The 17,841-nt window shown below is 57.1% G+C and overlaps 1 protein-coding gene across 1 annotated transcript; it reads right to left on the bottom strand.

Annotated features, from left to right (window-relative positions):
* Positions 1 to 5,242: 5,242 nt before the first annotated feature.
* Positions 5,243 to 16,090, bottom strand: BCL9L (BCL9 like). The gene is made up of 7 exons (XM_082493881.1): positions 15,740 to 16,090; positions 13,902 to 14,024; positions 12,286 to 12,496; positions 11,442 to 11,526; positions 8,649 to 11,034; positions 7,902 to 8,162; positions 5,243 to 6,598 (listed from the first exon to the last, which is right to left on the bottom strand). Exons 1-7 carry the CDS (start codon positions 16,038 to 16,040, stop codon positions 5,439 to 5,441), a joined length of 4,527 nt encoding a protein of 1,508 aa, XP_082350007.1. The 5' UTR covers positions 16,041 to 16,090; the 3' UTR covers positions 5,243 to 5,438.
* Positions 16,091 to 17,841: the final 1,751 nt, after the last annotated feature.

The raw sequence follows: 17,841 nt of genomic DNA, 5'->3' as shown, positions 1-17,841 counted from the left end.
GAGCTGTACAGCTGAACAGTTAAATAAAATACCATCTTCTCATGTATAGCACTTGTACGCAGTCGTCTACAGTTGTGTCACTTTTAGAAGGGAAGTTCATCAGAGAGCGCTAAGTGGGTTGATGGCACCTTTCCGACAAGTGTTGCTGTTCGCCCATGGAGAGCACAAGGCTTATAAGAGCACCTTCCTCAGCTTTCCCTGCACCAGTGCCACAGAAGGCTGCGCTGTGTTGGGAGTCAGTCCATACCTACGTTAGCTCCCCGCTTTGCAGAGCCTCTTCCACTGACTGCAGCACCTCCTAACCCGAGGGGAAGGCCACCCTTGCACCCGCGTTCGGCGCAGCCAGCCTGGGGAAGGCTTGGCTCAGAGGCGGTAGACCCTTCCCCGAAGAGGAGACATTGCTCCTCCCGCAGCTGACTGCGGCCACCCCACTGAATGGCGATGAGAAGAAAGCAAGAGGAACTTTCCTTCACCGCAGAGGAAGCTGGGCTTTCCACCCCACGAAATCCTCCCTGTCTCCCTGAGGTTTGCATGGCCGTCACATGCCTTGGCCCAGAGTGGGCTTCCCCACCGAGCGCTCACGCCACCAGAGCCACCCCTGGACACTGCAGCCCTCAGGCAGACCTTCAGGCTCCCCCGTGGAACTCTGCTTGGCCCCCAGCCCACCACTACTGAGTGGCCTGCAGGCAAGGCCACGTCACCACCATCCACAGTGCATGCTCCTGCAACCCTGGGCTGTGCTCCGCAAACAAGGCTGGAGCAGACAACCCAGAGAGCCCTGGTCCCTGCTGAAGGCAGCCCCCAAAGAAGGGGGACACCATTGCCCTCACAACAGCATGCTGCTCTGCGTGTCCTACAGGGTGCATGTCTCCTACAGGGCAACCGAGTCTCCCAGGGGACAGAGATGGGGTGTTTCAGCAGAGCATCCTGCTGCACACAAGTGGTGATCACGGGCTGTGGCAGGCAGTGGAGCGTGCACCGAGGAGCACAAGCTAGGGAACGCATGAATGAACGGGTGCCTGGGAGTGCTGCAGAGAAGGGGCTCTCCCCACACCCTCGCAACCCCTCCTAGCAGCTCCAGCACCCCCTGCCCCGCGGTGAATCACACACAGTTTCATTTTCCTTATCAAGAAGGCAACCTACTTCCTCACCCCAATCTCCCACAACCAAGCCGATGCTCAAGCACTTCAGCGTCTTGTACAGCTGCCTGCCATGTCTCCCTTATTTTGAGCAGAGGTGGCCCTGGACATATGGCACCATGGCCATGGGTGTTGGGCAGCATGCCACAGGCACCACCCTGGCTCTGCGCACTGGCGGCAGCACGACCCCTTTCTCTGTCCGAGCCCCCAGAACCGGCCTCTCACCCTGCTGCCCTCGCAGCGTGCTCCGCGTGTGCTCTGGCTCCCCACAAGCACACAGCAGCTACAGCACATGTGAGCTATGCCAGGCCATGAGATGCCCAGAACCGGGGGAACTGTGGGGCTCCAGGCACCAGTGGACAGCTTGGGCAGCGAGTCCCTGCTCTAGGTCACCTCTCTGCTCTGCAGTCTCGTCCACAGCGGCACTGCCTGCCCCCCCCGCCAGCCCTGTGCATGCCCCTCCACCTACCTGGGAGGACCGGCCAGTCCCAGCGCAGCTTCCACTGCCCTTAAGCGGCGGGTACAGGGGTGCATGCAGTCTGCACCAAGCACCAGTGTCACAGCTCTCCCAAGGAACTCGCAGCCATCTCACAACAGGCAGCTGTAAGGTATTTATAGTGGGGCTGAGCCCCTCTGATCAGCCCCAACATGCCGCAGGTGATGCGGGCTGAGCTCCGCTCTGGGCTGACCACACCTGCCTGCAGCCCCACAGAAAATCACACAGTCCACCGAAGACAGGCACAGGGTCAGGTTTTGAAATTTGTCTTTTTAATAAAAAGGCACCTATAAAACAGGTCAATACATTACAGGCAGCACAGATACCCAAAAACAAGCCTAAAAATTGTTTCAAATAAAAACCAATAAGATGTCTTCACATATTGTATTTATATATTTATATTTATATATATATTTATATAATGGTACAAAATGACTGGGGAAGTTTCTCCATGGCATGACAGAGAACAGGTCAGTCACCATTACCTCAACGTGAAAGCTAATTCCGGGTGTGTGATTATCTGACATACTGAAAGATGCGGTTTCCCAGCGTTCGCTTTTTTTGGAGCTGGAAAAACATGGCGAAGTCATGGCTAAAACATGGGCAAACTTTTTACTGTGATTAGGTGGAGTCAGTACACAGAACTCAAGCTGAGAAGCCGAGCAATAAACCACAAGACACGAGACTAGACACAGCTCACGGCAGTGGGCACCTGGCTGGTGGCAAACCCTGCCCAGGTCTAACAAGGACCGGCTGTTACAGAGCTTCCAGAGAAGCTCCTGCCATATTACTGTTCACAGATGCAGTTGGGAGTGGCGCCCAGGGCAGAGGGGTGTTCGGCAGCACTTCTTCTCCCCGTTGTTCAGCCGTTGCAGCGGTAGGGGTATGGCCGGTTCCAGCGCAGTGGGATTTTGCGGAAGACCGCAGACTGCTGCTCTGAAGTCCCCAGCTCTGACCTAGCGTCAGGATTTCCCTTTTGTATCCAGAGCTGCTGAGTCAAAAGGCTTTGCTTCGTACTCATTTGTCACCAAAGGACAGGTCTTCCTCCCGTTGCCAGGCAGAAATAGCATCGCGCTGCCCCGTCCCTGCGAGCGGGAAGCGCTGACCTCCCTAGCACCACACAGCGGTGCACCGCAGCCTGCGGGCTCCGGCTGACACAGGGACAACATGCTCCCGACAGAGCAAGGACTGCAAGCCCCAGGCAACTTCTCGCAGTCAGGCTGGGCGAAAGGGACAACGGGGAAGGTACGGATGTGTGGAGATCTCAACTGGGCTAAAAGAGCAGCTGTCTACAGACAAACAAAAAACCTCCCATATAGAAAATATTATGGCTTCAAATTAACCGAGACTAGCTGGTGGGTGGTGAGCAAGATTCGGGGCTGGCACCGGTATTTGGATGTTTATGAGAAACTACCAGCAGCCAACACCCCGAAGTGCAGCCAAGAGAAGCCACAGCCTTTCAGGCAAGTCAAGCTTAGAAAGAGCTACATCTGTTTGAGCAACATCCTCCCATGTGAAATGCACACACTGAAAGGATGGAGAATCCAACCGGCTCACGCTTCAGGTCCAAAGCACACTTCGTTAGCCTGGCCTGAAGATTATTCCTCTGCTCCAACTGCCAAGGCAGGGATGAGCACTTCCCAGGATTGTTCCCGTTTTGCCATCTCCAAACACGCTGCTCGCTCTCATGGTACACAACAAAACCACACCAAGCAGGAGACCAGAGCGAAATCCTTCCTCGAATCCAGACTCATACTTGCCACCTAGTACTGGCTGCTACAAAACGCCTCAAGGCTTGAAGGTGTTTCTAACAGGACTTTGTGGTTCCATCTTCTCACAGATGGGATCAAGGCAGCCGCTGGGCTGACGTTTCAGCACCCACCGGCCTTTCTGAACAGCTTCCAATGCGATAAAAAGCATTGCCGTTTGCTCACTACTTGACAATCTCCCTTTCCGAAAGCCCTCTCCTCCTCACAGTAGCAAGTAGGGAAAGATGAGCTCTGTTACAAGAGAGGTAGTACACGAAGTCTGGCTCTGCAGAGATAATCCTCCAACTGGTGTTCCTTAGGCAATCGCATGCCCCGAGTCACCGCTGGATACCCATAGGGTACACCACGCTGGAATGAGGTCCCCGCAGAGGTCCAGAGCTACTGCGGTGTGTGCAGAAGTGCAGACGCGTCACCCTGCAGTCCCCTCCGTGAACAAACACAGGAAAGACCATCAGTGCTGCATGCAGGAAGACCTTACAGAGTGGAGAATGGGGAGGGTGGAGCACATCCAGAGAAGCCGGAGTCGTTCGAATGGCATGCTTCCGCCAGCCTAGGAATGAGTGGCTGCAGTGCAACCTTGGCCTCTTCTGCCCAAAGCACAGGATGGCTGGGCTGCAAGACAACTCTTATACCGAGACGGAGTATTGTGCACAGGGACAGGTCGTCTTCAACAGCTGGACCTCCATTGTGCAGAAGGGCAGGGCTGCTGCCGGTAGCTCAGGGTGAGATGGAGCAAAGAGTGCCTGTGAAACTCCGGAGAAGGAGGATCGACAAGCTCGAGGAAGACCTGGGAAAGCATTCGGCAGCAGAGGTAGAGGGGTGTGGCGCAGTGCCGAGGGCGATGGATGGGTAAGGGACTGGGGTAGGAAGGCTGCAAACGAGCCGGGGTCCCAGCTCGCCCCTCCGGGAAGCACAGGAATGCATATCGCCTCGCTCATCTCGGAGCCCATCTGTCCCTCCACACCACACCACCCTGCCCACAGGGGACACAGTGTGGAGGGAAGAGAAGGGACTAGAGGCTGGTCGAGACCTTCAGGTCCAGCACGCTATCATCTGTGAAGCCCAGATCCTTGTGGCTTCTCCAGCCAAATGGCTAGCATCCTCCCCATCCCAGCCACGACAACTTCACCATGGAGCAGCGGCAGCTTGTGTCCCGGGAAGCCGTGGCCTCTGCCCTGCCAGATGAGCACTGCTGCAGCAGCGTTTCACTGGGGCCACAGCTCTGACCTCCCCGACGGTCCTCGGTTGTTGGTTGTGTTCGTGTACTTGGCACAGCCTCCACAAGGGCCTAAGGTCTGTGTGAAACTATACACCCCGCACATGCAAACCGTTCAGACGCGTGAACAACACAGGTTTGACACAGAGTCACTCTACAAGGGGATCTCTCAATGCCCTGTGCACCCTGGGGGATCCTTCTGCCTCCGCCAGGGAGAGTTTTCAATCCTTGTACACTGTTGCCTTTAGCATGTTTCTTGTTTCTGTTTTTTTTTAAAACATGTTTTGAGGCTTCTATTAAAACACAGAAATACAGAACAATTAAAAACCAGCACAAGTTTTGCCTTTCCCAGTGACGTATTTACAGCTAGTTCCAAACACCCTCTTGCACATTTTGGTTGCTTAAAAACAAAAAGAAAACAAAAAGAAAAAAAAAAAAAGAAAAAAAATAAAAAGGAAGAAAGGGGGGAAGGGGGGCAAGGGAAAGAAAAACACTTGACAGAGGAAAACCGTAAAGGAAAACTTTACAAACTGCTGCAGGGTCTGGACGTCCCTGGTCACCACGCAGGGTTCAAAGTAACAGCCCCACTCCCAGCCACTCCACCCTCCCCTTCCCCAAAAAAAGAAAGGAAAAAGAAACCCAATTCACATCAAGTTTACTGCACATCTGCTTTTCTGTGTAGAGGCGAATCCGGTATGAAAAGCATCCCACGTGGTGTCCTCCACCAGCGTTGGCCCCCAACCCTCCCCCAAAGAAAGGCTTAAAAACGTTTGTCCAGGCAGCTGGGTCCCCTCCCCACCCCTGAGCGCCGGCCGAGGTTAGAACGGCAGGTTTGCCATGTTCCCAGGCCCGGGGATGTAACTCATCTGGCTGTCCAGGGAGACACTCCGCTGCCTCATCTGGTGCGTGACCATGAGGTTCTGCTGAGGCGGGGGCCCCATGAGAGAGCCCTGAGGTGACATCATGTGTCCCGTCTGAGCATACATCTCCCCTGACACAGACATGCTCCTCTGCTTGGCCTGCATCAGCATGAAATTCTGCTGGGCCATCAGGCTCTGCTGTGGAGACATCATGCCCTGGTGCATGCTGTTGCCCATCATGCCTTGCTGGGGCGGTATGCCTGTCCTGCCCAGCATGGGCACCTGTCCAGGATGGCACATGGGCATGCCGAGTCCCCTCTGCACGCCCTGCTGCCCAGGGAGGCTGGGGGCATTCATACCTGGCCGCACCGGGGGCTGGTCAGCCATCATGTTCTGCAGGTTCATGAGGTGGAGGTTGGAAGGCTGTGATTTGGGCGCTTGGTTGTCGCTCTTGGGGAAATACTGCAAGGTGCTGCTTGGCTTCTCTGACGGGATGATCCTGGAGAGGTCAAACTCGGGGATACCCGTGGGCGTGGGGCGGATGACCTCGCTGAGCTCAGGGTCGTTCAGCACCGACGCCACCCCAGGAAGCACGGGCGGGTAGGGCTCACCGATCCGAGGAGGGATGTTCTTGCCCATCATGTGCTGCTGAGGGGGCATCTGGCCAGGCTGCTGGGAGGGAAGGTCCTCAGGTGGCAAGGGCATCCCGGGTGGGTAGTGCTGCTGCATCCCGGGGCCACCTCCCCCACCGGGGGCCATGGGCATGCTTCCAGCGGGAGATGGCATGGCATTGTGGGGCTGCTGCATGCGGGGGAACACAAGCTGGTTGGAAGGAATCATCTGCGAATTGTTGGGCACGGGGCCGCACTGCTGGTTCAACGAGTCCTGGGGCCCCGGGGGCAGCATCATGGGGTTCTGGGGGGGTACACCCGCCCCTGGCGCACTCGGGTGCATAGGAATGTTGGAGCCCAGAGGGTTTGGGGAGGACATCATGGAGGTGGGGGGCGGTTCATGGGAGAGGGGTTGCTGACCAGGCAGGTTCATTCCCATGGGGCTCTGAGAGGATCCAGGCCCCACGGAGTTCAAGTGCAGTTGATTTGGCTGATTCCCTGTCACGCCTAAGGAGGGGGAAAAGACAGAAGAGGTAAACTTTGCTCACAGACCTCTCAGGGCTGCAAAATCCACACCCTGGAAGCCCGCCAAGCGCTCATGCTCAGAAAGCCCTGAGCACAGAGTGTGATGCTCAGTAAGCAGCCACAAGAGAGGCTTGCAAAGCACCAGCGCCAGGAAAAAGTGCCCCAGACTCCAGCTCCCCAAGCTAGTGAGCAGCGGAGAGCTAATTCCAGCTTTGTCCTGTCCCTCACTGGATTTGTAGTTCCTTACATCCCACTGATTTGAGAGTCCCACATGGCTCTGCGCATTGGGACAGCCCTACATCACGATCTCAGGAGGGCTCTCGGCCACCTGGAAGGCACCAAGGAGTGACCCCTCACCACTGCCTGCCTACAGGGTCAGCCACCCAGCAAGCTCCTGCGACCGCACAACCTTGGGCTGTGAGGAGGAAAAAAGAAGCAAAAGCATCGGCAGCCCAACACAGGTGCTGTCTGGGAGGGAGGACTGTGCTCGCTGGTACAGCAGAGCAACCAGTGCCTGTGGAGGGGTTCGGGTTAGGAGGGAGCCAGTGCATTTGCATGCCTGCGGTCAACCTAAGTGACTACTCAGCAATGGAAGAGTCAAGAAGTTGATTTTTCATTTTGAAAACTGCCAAAAATATTTATCAGACAGCTTTAACCCCCTAAATCAAGTGGTATAGCGTGCTGGAATTCCCCTTTGAGCTAGTCACCAAGTGACGAAAAACATTCATTTGCCTAGCTGTCCTCCCCAGTGCCACCAGCTAGCGGAGCGTATCTGGCTGTCGCCTACTGAAATCAGAACTATGCCATGACATAGCCCGGCCTGTGCAGGCACCTGGGCTCCACTCAAAACACCAGACTCCCAAACCCTGTTCAGAGCATCCCTGTCCCGCTGCACAAGAACGCAAGCACTCCAAGCAGCAGACCCCTGCCTGCAAGTCCTGGGCCTGAGGCAACTCCAGGAGCCTTAATGATCCAGGGCAAACGTGTCTGCATAGGGTAAAGGCAGTTCCGAAAACTTCCAGAGCTCGTAGAAGAAGGGTGCCTTGAACGCTGGACCGGCTCATGTCTTTCCAGACAGCACACCCGAGGCAAAAGCTGATGGACAGCCTGGGCACAGGGCGGAGAAGTGAGCAGATTGTTACGAACGAGGGCAAATTTAAGCTACTTGACACTGCAGTCAGTGGAAAACCACAGATTCTAATGCCTCCTCCACCTGGTGTCTCAGGCCTGCCGACAGCCAAAAGACAGTCAGACCCCTCGCATGCCTAGCCCCAGACATATGTACCTGACATGCTTCCAGGCGGGAGCATAGGCCTGTCCGGCAGCAGCTCATCATCAGAGGTGGCGATGGTTTTGATGGCATTGTGGTAAAGCGGTGTGGAGCTGGGCATGGCATACTTGGACATCTGGGACATCATCAGTGAGAGGGGGTTCTGGGAAGGGGATGGATCTGGAGAGGAAGTAAAAGGCATGTTGGGATTCATGGTGCTAGAGGCGTTACTGGCTGGTGCGGAAGAGCTGCTCCGAGGCCCAGAAGGGAGAGAACCTGCAAGCAAGAGAAAGACCAGCTAAGTACTGCCTGCGCACCGTGGCTTGCTCCCGTCAGACAGCAACCCCATCCCCTCCTTCTGGCGGCAGCGACCAGAGGAGGCTGCAAAACCCAGAGCTGGCACAGCCCAGCACCCTCCGGGCTCTGAGGAGGCTCATACAGAGACCTCGCTCCAGAACGGTGATGGACCTCCACTCCAAACTGCTCCCGACTGCCCAGCACAGACATGTCTTTTCCTGCCCGTATCACAGAGTGCGAGCTGGGGTTGGAGTAAAAGCTGCTCTGTTCGCCCTCCCGTCTACCTGAAAAGGCCCCGTTGGGACTCCCGGGAAAAAAAGAGTTGCTCCATGGGATGCAAGGGCACGCACGGGCAGGAGTGTCTCCCCACTCCTGCGAGAACATGCAGGCTGGAGAGAACCACTGTCCACACACTCACCAAAACCGAGCAGGCATGCGCACTCGCACACAAGATACCCGGCATACCCTGATCCAGTCCTCCCATGGAAGTAGACGAGTTCATGCTGAGGGTCTGCTTGCTCTGGTTGACTCCTGGGCTGGGCATGGTGGCTTTGGGAGAGGGCACCCAACCCGGGGAAGGAACAGCCATAGAAGGGGACTTCAGGCGGCTTGGTGAGCCGGTTGGAGACCGGACGTTCAGCGAGGAGCTCAACACCTGGGGGGACTTGAGGGGTCCAGACTGGTTTGAAGGTGGCATGCTGACCATCTGCGAAGGCGTCTGCGGGGACTTAAGGTTGGCAGAAGGGGAGGTGACCAGCGGCGAGTGCACCTGGCTGAGGGTGGGAGACTTGAGGTGGCCCATGCTGGGGGAGTTCATCTGGCTGATGTTGATGGTGAGGTCAGAGGGCCGGCGGCCCAGCCCCCGGGAAGGCGCTGGGTGCATGTTGGCCAGGTTGCCCCCTTGTGCGGGAGTGGGATTGGAGGCCGAAGGCAGAGGGATGTGGCTGAGCCTGGTGGTGCCGCTGATGCTACCAACGGGCATGGTGCCCTGCTCAGGGCTGAACATGTCCGAGCCGCTGCCCATCTCCTGGGGCATGCTGGGGTAGGGCCCTTGCCCGCTCGAGAAGCCTTGCTGTCCTTGGTTGGGGAACTGGGAGGGAATCATCATTTTCTGGGGTCCCCCCAGCATTGCACTGCCATTGCCATTCTGAGCCCTCGCCCTGGCCAGCTCCTCAGGGCTCACACCCTGGTGGGCCATCATATCAGGACCCCTCATCTTCTGTGACATCATCATCTGCTGCTGCGGGGTCATCTGGACATTGAGGTTCATGTTCATGTTCATGTTGACATTCATGTTCATGTTGAGGTTGCCGGGACCCATGGGCGCGTCCATGTCCCGAAGTGCTGACTGACTCATAGGGGGGCTCAGCATGCCCCGGGTGCCTGCAAAATCCATCCCCATCGGGGCACTGCTCAGGCTGTCCCCCGTTATCTGCCCAGCAAACATGGATGGATCCATCTGCCTGTGAGCCTGTATCATCCTCTCCATTTCCATGCCCTGGCTCATGGAGTTGCCGGACATCCCCATGGGCCTCTGCATTGCCACTGGGCGTTTCTCCATCAGCTGATGCCGCAGAATCTCCTCCCTGGCACGGGGATTCATAAACCTCTCAGGGTCCCCTTGCCCTGATGGGTAGGGCAGGGTGCCTTGCGGAAAGTTCCCGGGGCCTCCCATAGGAGGCATATCATCGCTCCATCCCATGCCAGGCCTGACTGGCCTCTGCATGGCATTCATGGGCCCAAGAGCATCCAAGGGCATGTTCTGCATCCCTCCAAAGCCAGAGATCCTCTGCATTTGATTCCCAGGGAACCGTGGCCCTGGGAAGGGAGGCCCCCCCCGCAGCTGCATGGGGTCCTGCACATCTATGGGTCCCCGCAGCTGGCTGCCCATCCCCGGTGGCCACTGCTCTCCAGGCTTGCTGTGGTAGGGTGGTGGGGGCCCACGCATCATCATGCTCCCCATCGACTGTGGGATCATGATCTCCTGCATGGGCCGGCCATGGATGCTGATCTGCTCCTCTTTCCGTCGCTTTTCCTCATAGTACTCTTCCTGCAGCTTCCTCCAGGCCACTTGCTCTGGTGTCAGGCTGTCCTGGTTCAGCCGCTGCATCATCATGTTCATCTGCTGCCCCATGTCAGTGCCTGGGTGGTGGGGCACCTCATGTTCCAGACTGGGCCCACCGAGGCTCTGGGTCTGGGAGATCATGGACTGCAGAGGCTCTTCATACTTCTTCATGCTGGCAGGGGGCGCAGGGGGCTGGGCAGGGGCAGCCTGTGGCTGCGGGGCAGTCCCGCCCTCACCTGCATTTTGGCTGGACTTCATGAAGGGCTCGGCCTCCCCACTGCGCAGCAGCAGCCGCTCAATGTCCCGCAGGGTCTGCAGAGAGCGCTCCCGGTGCTCCAGCTGCTCCTTTGAGAGCCCTTCTGAGTTCATGGGGTTCCTGGGGCCCAGGCCTGCCTGCCCGTTCCCCGGCATCCCTGGACCCGTGCCCTCCCCAAGGAGGCTGGAGCTGGACGTGGCAGAGGACTCCACTTGCCCAGGCTGCATGGTGTTGGCAGACGTGGTGGGTGTGTTTGGGTGGTTACTCCCAGGCTGGTTGCCGCCGCTGTTGTTCCCCAAAGAGTTGGGAGTCAGATCTCTCCGGACATCTTCACTTGTGCCTTCCTGGGGCAGGCTGCTGGGTGCTGGCAAAGGTGCTTGGCTGATGGTCTGAGGTGGAGCCTGAGGCTGTGGTGGGGGAGGCTGCGTCTGACTCGCCTGCGGTGCCGGTGGCTGGGACTGTGGAGTGTTGGCAGCAGGAGGGTTAATCGGAAGCGGCTCAGCAACCCCCAGCACTTTAGGAGCTGGCGCCTGGCAGAGAAAAGGGAAATAAATGTGAGCAGGAAAAACCCTGGGTAGACATTCTTCCCTGCATCCCGCAGGAGACCTCTCTGTCCCAAAAACATGCCCCATGGCAGTTCAACTTCATTCCTTGCAGGGAAGAAGCAGGCTCTGTTGCAGGCCCTGGAAAGGCACAATCAAGTGTTCTGCCCACATGGCTACGGGGCCCCATCCCAAACTTTTCACAGCTGACAGCAGCCAGGACTCACTCCAAAGAGATTCCACAGCAAAGCAGCTTCCCACCCCACTGAAAGGGCGTTCTGACAGCCCCTTCCTCCACAGCTGAGCCAAGAGCCAGGGGAGAACAGCCACCTCGGAAGGGAACGGTCCCTCAGCAGCACATGCCGACAGAAGCATTTGGTTCATGGCTGGTATACCTGGTCTAGCTTTGCACGTGGGACGTTCTGCTGATGGTAGGCCAGAATGGAGTCAGCTCGGCCCTGCAGGACAGCTTCTGCAGCTCTGGGGAGAAAGCACAAACCGCTCAAGAACAGGGATTGTACTCCATCCCACCCACCCTGGGCCCCAGGTGCCACCTCCACGCTTCAGTCCCATGGAAAAAGGGAAATCTCTGGAGGTCACCAACAAGGGGGGATATTCTCAGAGTCCTCCCGCCTGTCTTGCACAGGTGCCAGTGAGGTTCTCCAACTGATGATTGCTTGCCCTGGATTTCCCTCCTCCCACTTCCTGTGATGGGCACTAGGCTCTGCCTCGTGCCTGCTGCTGCTCTAAGGTGGCCATCACCAAGATGCTCTGGGATCTACCACACCCAGCCTGCGGTATAGCAGAGCTCTAACACTAAACAGCCTTGCTATGACTCCACAGCTGAGACAATGTAGGACAAAAGGGAGGAATCGAGCGGAGGACACCAAGTGTAACACACCACTCCCCGTGACAGCCAGCCCCTCAGATACTTCCGAATCAGAGCAGCAGTCCATACTGCTTTGGGTGACTCTTTGTGTTGGGTGCTGACCAGGTGTACTCGATGGCATGTGTCGCAGAACGCGGTGCTGGGCATCCTTGGGAGGAAGCGTGCATTTGAGATAAAGTTTTCCCACCAGCAGTAGCTGCCAGCAAACCTTCTCAACCTCAGGGGGGACCCACTCTGTGCAACCAAAGCGACGTGGATCTGTCCAGCTCTCTCATACTCAAGCGCAGCAGGCAGGTGTGGTGGGCCAGCCCTGCACCCGCGAAGGATGGACAGATGGATTTACTGCTTACGTGTTAGCAAGGTGCGTTGTAAAGACGTAAACGAACTGCGAGGGCTGCTTTCCTGTTCCGCCGCCTCCACCTCCTGCAGCGTCTGACCGTAAGCCAGGGGCAGCACCATGAGGCACGCTGGAAGAAGTGGTCTCATTCAGGTTCGGCAGCGGGTTGGACCCTGGGCCAAGCTGCGAGGCGGTGGACATCGCAGGATCTGCTACATTACAGTCTGCAGGAGCAGAGGGGAGAATCGGCTGAAGGCAGCACAGCACGACAGCGCGAGCGGTCTCTGCTGCAGCTCCAGGTGAAGGAGTGGGCGGAAGGAAGGGAGCCGGGGCAGAGACCTGCGGGGCAGAGACCTGTGGAGCAGGGGCAGAGCCACCGCCGGCTGGGCCACCGGGAGGTGGCAGCACTCGCCTGCCCGTGCCCTGGCAGGGGCCAAAGCTCTGCTGCCCCAAGGAGTGGGGCAAGACGGGATGCTGTCCACCGAGGCCGTGACTATTAACTGTCAGCTGTTATTAAATAATATTCCTAATTAACATTAATAAGCATTGCAATTACCAGAGGCATGCAGCGCCTTCCTCTTGCCTAGCTCCTCGCACACACACGCGTGCTGCGCCCAAGGCAGGCTCGCCTGCTTTCCTCCCCGCACACCTACTGAACTCCAGCGGTAGCAGCCCAGCCCTGGCACAGCACCATTTAAAGAGAAGAAATGCCACCGGGCATCTGGCATGGGGACACATGCGCTGCCTGGACAGCCCCACCTTGACCTACTCTAATTAGGCAGATCTTGGAGCAGGCTGCGACGGGGATGCGGCGCTACCCCTTCCCACAGGGGCTGTGAACTGTGCAGAGAAACACAAGGGAACGTCCTGGAGAGGATGGCTGTGGGGCACTGGCAGGCACAAAGGCCACCCACTACTTGGTTTCATACACTTCCATCAGCTGTGGCCCTTGGGGCCCACAGGACCTTGTCCTGTCCTCTCAGATATTCTCCCTGCTGCCATTTGAAAGGAAACTCAATTCTAGATTAAAAAAAAAAACAAAACCAAACCTCACAGTCTGGATGCTTTTAGAAAACGGGAGAGACCTACAGTTTGTCACCTCAAAGGGTATACACCTTGTCCGGCTCAGTCCTGCTGGAACCACTATCAAGACCCCAAGAGCCTCTTTAGCCTCCTCTGCCTTTAGAGCAGAGCTGCAGAGAGCCGGGCAGATGGCTTGGCACAGACTTCGGGCTGCGAAGAGGGCAATGCATGCTGTGTGGTCTGGCTGCCGCTATGACCACGGTAGGCATGCTTAACCAGATTTAAGCCAGGCACACTTTCAAGATGGCCATTCTGCCACTGGTGTGGACAGAGTGACGTACAGCAGGGACATCCAACCTCAACACCGTCCCCTCCAGCATCTTGGCGGCAGCATCTCCACAAAATAGGTCCCACACCTCACTGCATGGCCACATGCACTCTCACAGCACAATGACCGCCAGCTGCGATGGCCCACCATGCCGCACGCCCAGCTAAGTCAGTACGCACAGGCAAAGCCAGAGGTGCCAGCGTCATCTGCCCTGCTGAGCTGCAGGAGGGACCTGGCTTTGTTCAAGCTTCTGAGCTGGTAAGGAGGTAGACACTCACTGTGTGCACTGCTGATGGGCTTGTCGTCTTCCTCGCTGTCCGGCCCAGAGCACCATTCGTCCCCACTGTATGGCTGCTTCCTTTCCAGCACGCACCGCCGCTTGCTCCGGGGAGCCACCTCACCTGCAAAGGGACAGAGCCATCAGAAGAGCTGCGGAGACCTGTCAGGGGCCGGGAAGGCTGTGGCCCTGCCCAGCTGCGTGCTGCATGCCAGCACTGCCAACCCAGCCAGGATGCGCCAGGTGAGAAGCCTTGTGCCAACATCTGCCTAGCCCTGGTAAAGGTCCTGAAGCATCTGCTTAGTCTGGGCTCCTTGTCTTTGCAGCCAGACCTGGTGAGACTCCCCTGTGAGAGCGAGCAATGCAGAATGAGATGTATTTCTCACTATCTGAAAGGAGCCTGCAAACACAGAACATGTCCAACTGCACTTCCAAACTGGACAGCTTTGGGTATTAAGCTGAAATTTAAGGGGTCTGTGATTTAGCAATTAAAATCTGGAATGGCATGGGAAGGGACGTTCACATTCTTCGTAGGAACAAGACAGACTCTGCCCTTCAGAGACATCAATCAGGCAGGGGCCTTTATGCGCTCTGTAAACTTGGGTGCTCCCTCCATTTCTCACATGGGGTTGAAGCAGCTCAGAGAAGACGCAGCTTGTCTAAAGGCACCCAGGAATTCAGGGAAAGGGACCAGAGGCAGGGTGGATAACCTCCAGTCCTGTCCTTTGACTCTATCCTAACAGTCTGGCCTCCCTTTTTTACATCACCTCACAGTTTCCAGGCCATATTCACATGATCTATCAGTGCACTGCAGCAGGAACGCAGGAGATTCGGGCATTCCTGATTCAGCCATTTTAATAATTTTCCTGTGGACGTCTGGGCTACAGGCAAGTACTGGGATAAAGCTGCAAATGCTCATGACTGGTGGCATACAGTAACCCCCCAACACAACTGGGAGAAAGCTTTCCTGGGGGCAGGAGGTCTGTTCAGGTATGTTCTACCCATTCTTCCAAGGTGCAGCTCTGGCCTACGCCAGTCAGGCAACACAGCTTTGGCTGCGAAACCGAATGCTTAGGAGCAAGAGCCAGAACGGCGGCTCTGTGTTTGGGGGACCGCAACTTCGGGTGGCTGGGTGCAAGTCTTGGTTGGAACCAAGGGCACCACTGGGATTTCTCCTCTGACAGCCCCCCACAAGATGCTTGTGCGCCCCGTGCAGCCGTTGCGCACAGAGCTGGGTGGAACGCAAGAGGCTACAGGGAAGGCTGGTGAGGACAAGGAAGCCAGAGGGTTTGGAAGCACTGACTCAGCCCTTTTCCAGAAGCCACATGCTGTAACACAAGAGCCATCCATCGCTGACAAAACCACAGCACTGTTCAGACAGCGACCCTCGCAGCACCTCCTCGCTAACCACGACTGAGTTGTCAGGCAGCTGCAAAAACACCACAAAGGCAGCTCTTTGCCAACAGCAAGGAGACAGAAAACAACTCAACTCGGTCCCAAGCTGAAAGTCTGCACCCTGCGAAGCAGAGGTGTTCGGTGCCATTTCAGTGAACCACGCTCTTGCTTAGCTTAGCCCATGGAAGCCAGAGTCCCAGATTCTCGGTGTAACAAACAGTTTAGGGAAAGAAACGTAAAGACGATGATCAGCCACTCTGGTCCCAAAACCGCGGATGTGACAAGCAGTGATGCAAGGATGCAGAGGCAGCCAGGACAAGCCCAGGCAGAAGCTGCAGCACAGAAACCCAAGATGCTCACAGCTGCTTCCATCCCAGGTCCTGCTAGGACCCTTGGAGCAACTGTGAGAAGGATGTGCTGAGGCAAAGTTTAGGAGAGCATTACCTTTCGATTCTGCGTCCTGTGAAGGGGTGCTGGCTTCTCGCTGTTCTCCGGCGTCCACCGAGATGCTTCGTTCCCGTTTCACCTTGCCCTTCAAGGAGCTAAAGTTTGGGACAGTGTTCTGGCTGTTTTTCAGTCCAGAGTTGCCAGGGGAGATCTGAGTGGCCTTGCCGCCATGGCTGCCCGCCCCCACACCCTTAGAGCCCAGGTTGCAGGTGGGTGCTTGGCTCACATTGTGGTGCTGGGCTGGGGCACCGGTGCTGCCTGCCTTGCCATGGCTGGGCAGTTTGTTGTCAGGGTGCATTGGTTTGGCTAAAGCTTCCCACAGCGCCAGTGGAGGGAGCTCCCAGGCCCTTCAGTCAGAAACCTGCAAGAGAAGAGGGCAGCGAGTGAGTGTGGTGGTGCCCCTCGTGCGTGCGCAGCTGCCGGGGGCACTGCCCAGGGCCGGGGCACGGGCATGGGCTTGGTCGCAGGGCCAGACAAAGCCTGCGGCAAGGCACAACCCAGAGTCGCTCCTGCCGGCAATTAGCCCTGGCCCCTTTGAGCAAACGATCCTGCTCTGCAGTGAGCTGCGTGCAGACAAGCAGCAAAATCCCACCCAGGCGCGGCAGGCTTGCCAGCGCTCCAAGGCACAGGCATGGGCACCGGGGCCCTCATTTCCGAGGCCATGAGGAGAACGGGGTGCTCCATGCCAGCCTGGCCCTTGGTGATCGGGACGGATCCTTGGAGCTCTTTTGCAGGTATTCCCAGAGCTCAGACATCTTTGTGACCCTGACAAGAAATCCAGTGCCCTGCTGGTTTTCAGGGACCCCCTTCTGCGGCTAAGTAAGTTTCCTCCGCTCTGCAAAACACACAGGAGACAACAGAGCAGAGAAGAAAATGGTCTTGATGCAAGCCTATAAAGAAAAAGCTGAGATGGGGCAGGGGAGGACTAAGAAGGTTGAGGCAGCTGAGGAGAAAGCAGCGGTGAGTTACAAGGCAAGGGCAGAGCCGGCTAGGGCAGAGCCGGGAAGTGCAGGCACTCATCAGCTAAGCGGTATTGTATCCCTGTCTCTCCCAGGGGCCTGAGGGACCATTCCAGCTCCTGAGGGACCACCCTGGCTCCCGCTCCGATGCCCTGGGTGAGAGGGAGCGTCCACTTCAGCAGCAGCTCCCATCCCAGCAGAATGATGCAACGTGCAGCGGCTCTGCTGGGATGGCAGGGTGAGGCTCTCCCACTCCAGACCCAGCCCAGCCTTCCGAACAACCCCGCAGGCCGAGGCAGAGCCTTCCAGGGAAGAGGCAGTCAGGGCAGAGCACACAGGCTTCTGGGCTGGAGGATGCGCACACAGCTGAGCAATGCTGCAGCAGCCCTCCTTGCAGGATCTCTTTGCCTTGGCAGAATCTCTTAGGCTCACGCTGGGATTCTTCCCCTCAGAGCTCCGCATGGGCATTAGACATGACATGACTGGGATGCGGCTCCACAATACCTGAGCACATAGTGTGTTCTGGAAGGATGCTCACGACCCTCAGTTCAACAGACGACCCTGGTAACTGCAGGGCACATCCCTCCTGGCCTACGAGTACCTCCCTACCTGCAGTAAGTAGCCTTCTTCAGCATGGCATGGGCAGTGCAGGACATCAGCCAGCCTCACCTCAGGGGCTCCTGGAGCAGGCAGAGGACATCCCTGACCTTCGGACACGGCTCTTACACACCGACTCTTCCTGGCTTGAACCGCGTTCACTGCCAAGCCCTTGGAGACAGTCTCAGTGCGTAAAGATGCACATCCCCAGGAGAACTACTCCCAGCTTTCTTCACCCACAGCACGTAACTCTTCCGGCATCAGGGCACCACATTCCTCAGCTACAGCCTCCTCGCTACCACAGCCAGTGACCCCAAAACTGCAGAGACACAGACACCACCCCCCTCCATCATAGTCTTCTCTACTTCTCAGGGGGCAGGGGGAAGGAGAGTAAACCATGCATTTGTGGAAGCTGAGGCACTACTCTCTGCTTACGCCTGCTACACACTTTGCGTGACAACCCCCCGACGCACTCAAGAACCTTTCCTGTGCACAGGCAGAGCCATTTCCCGGCACATGGGGGTTACAGGGCCCGTGGTCTGC

This window comes from Vanellus vanellus (genome assembly GCF_965231255.1).
Source record: "Vanellus vanellus genome assembly, chromosome: 21".
NCBI lineage: Eukaryota > Metazoa > Chordata > Aves > Charadriiformes > Charadriidae > Vanellus > Vanellus vanellus.
Note: the sequence above shows the minus strand (reverse complement) of the source record. Positions and strands in the feature narration are given on the sequence as shown.

Excerpts from the sequence above, each read along its gene's own strand:
- BCL9L (XM_082493881.1), bottom strand. The coding sequence starts at position 16,040 with ATGCACCCTGACAACAAACTGCCCAGCCATGGCAAGGCAGGCAGCACC. Across the intron at positions 11,527-12,285 it reads ACAACGCACCTTGCTAACAC|AGCTGCAGAAGCTGTCCTGC; the intron begins GTAAGCAGTAAA and ends CTTTCTCCCCAG. Across the intron at positions 6,599-7,901 it reads CCCGCCTGGAAGCATGTCAG|GCGTGACAGGGAATCAGCCA; the intron begins GTACATATGTCT and ends CCCCCTCCTTAG.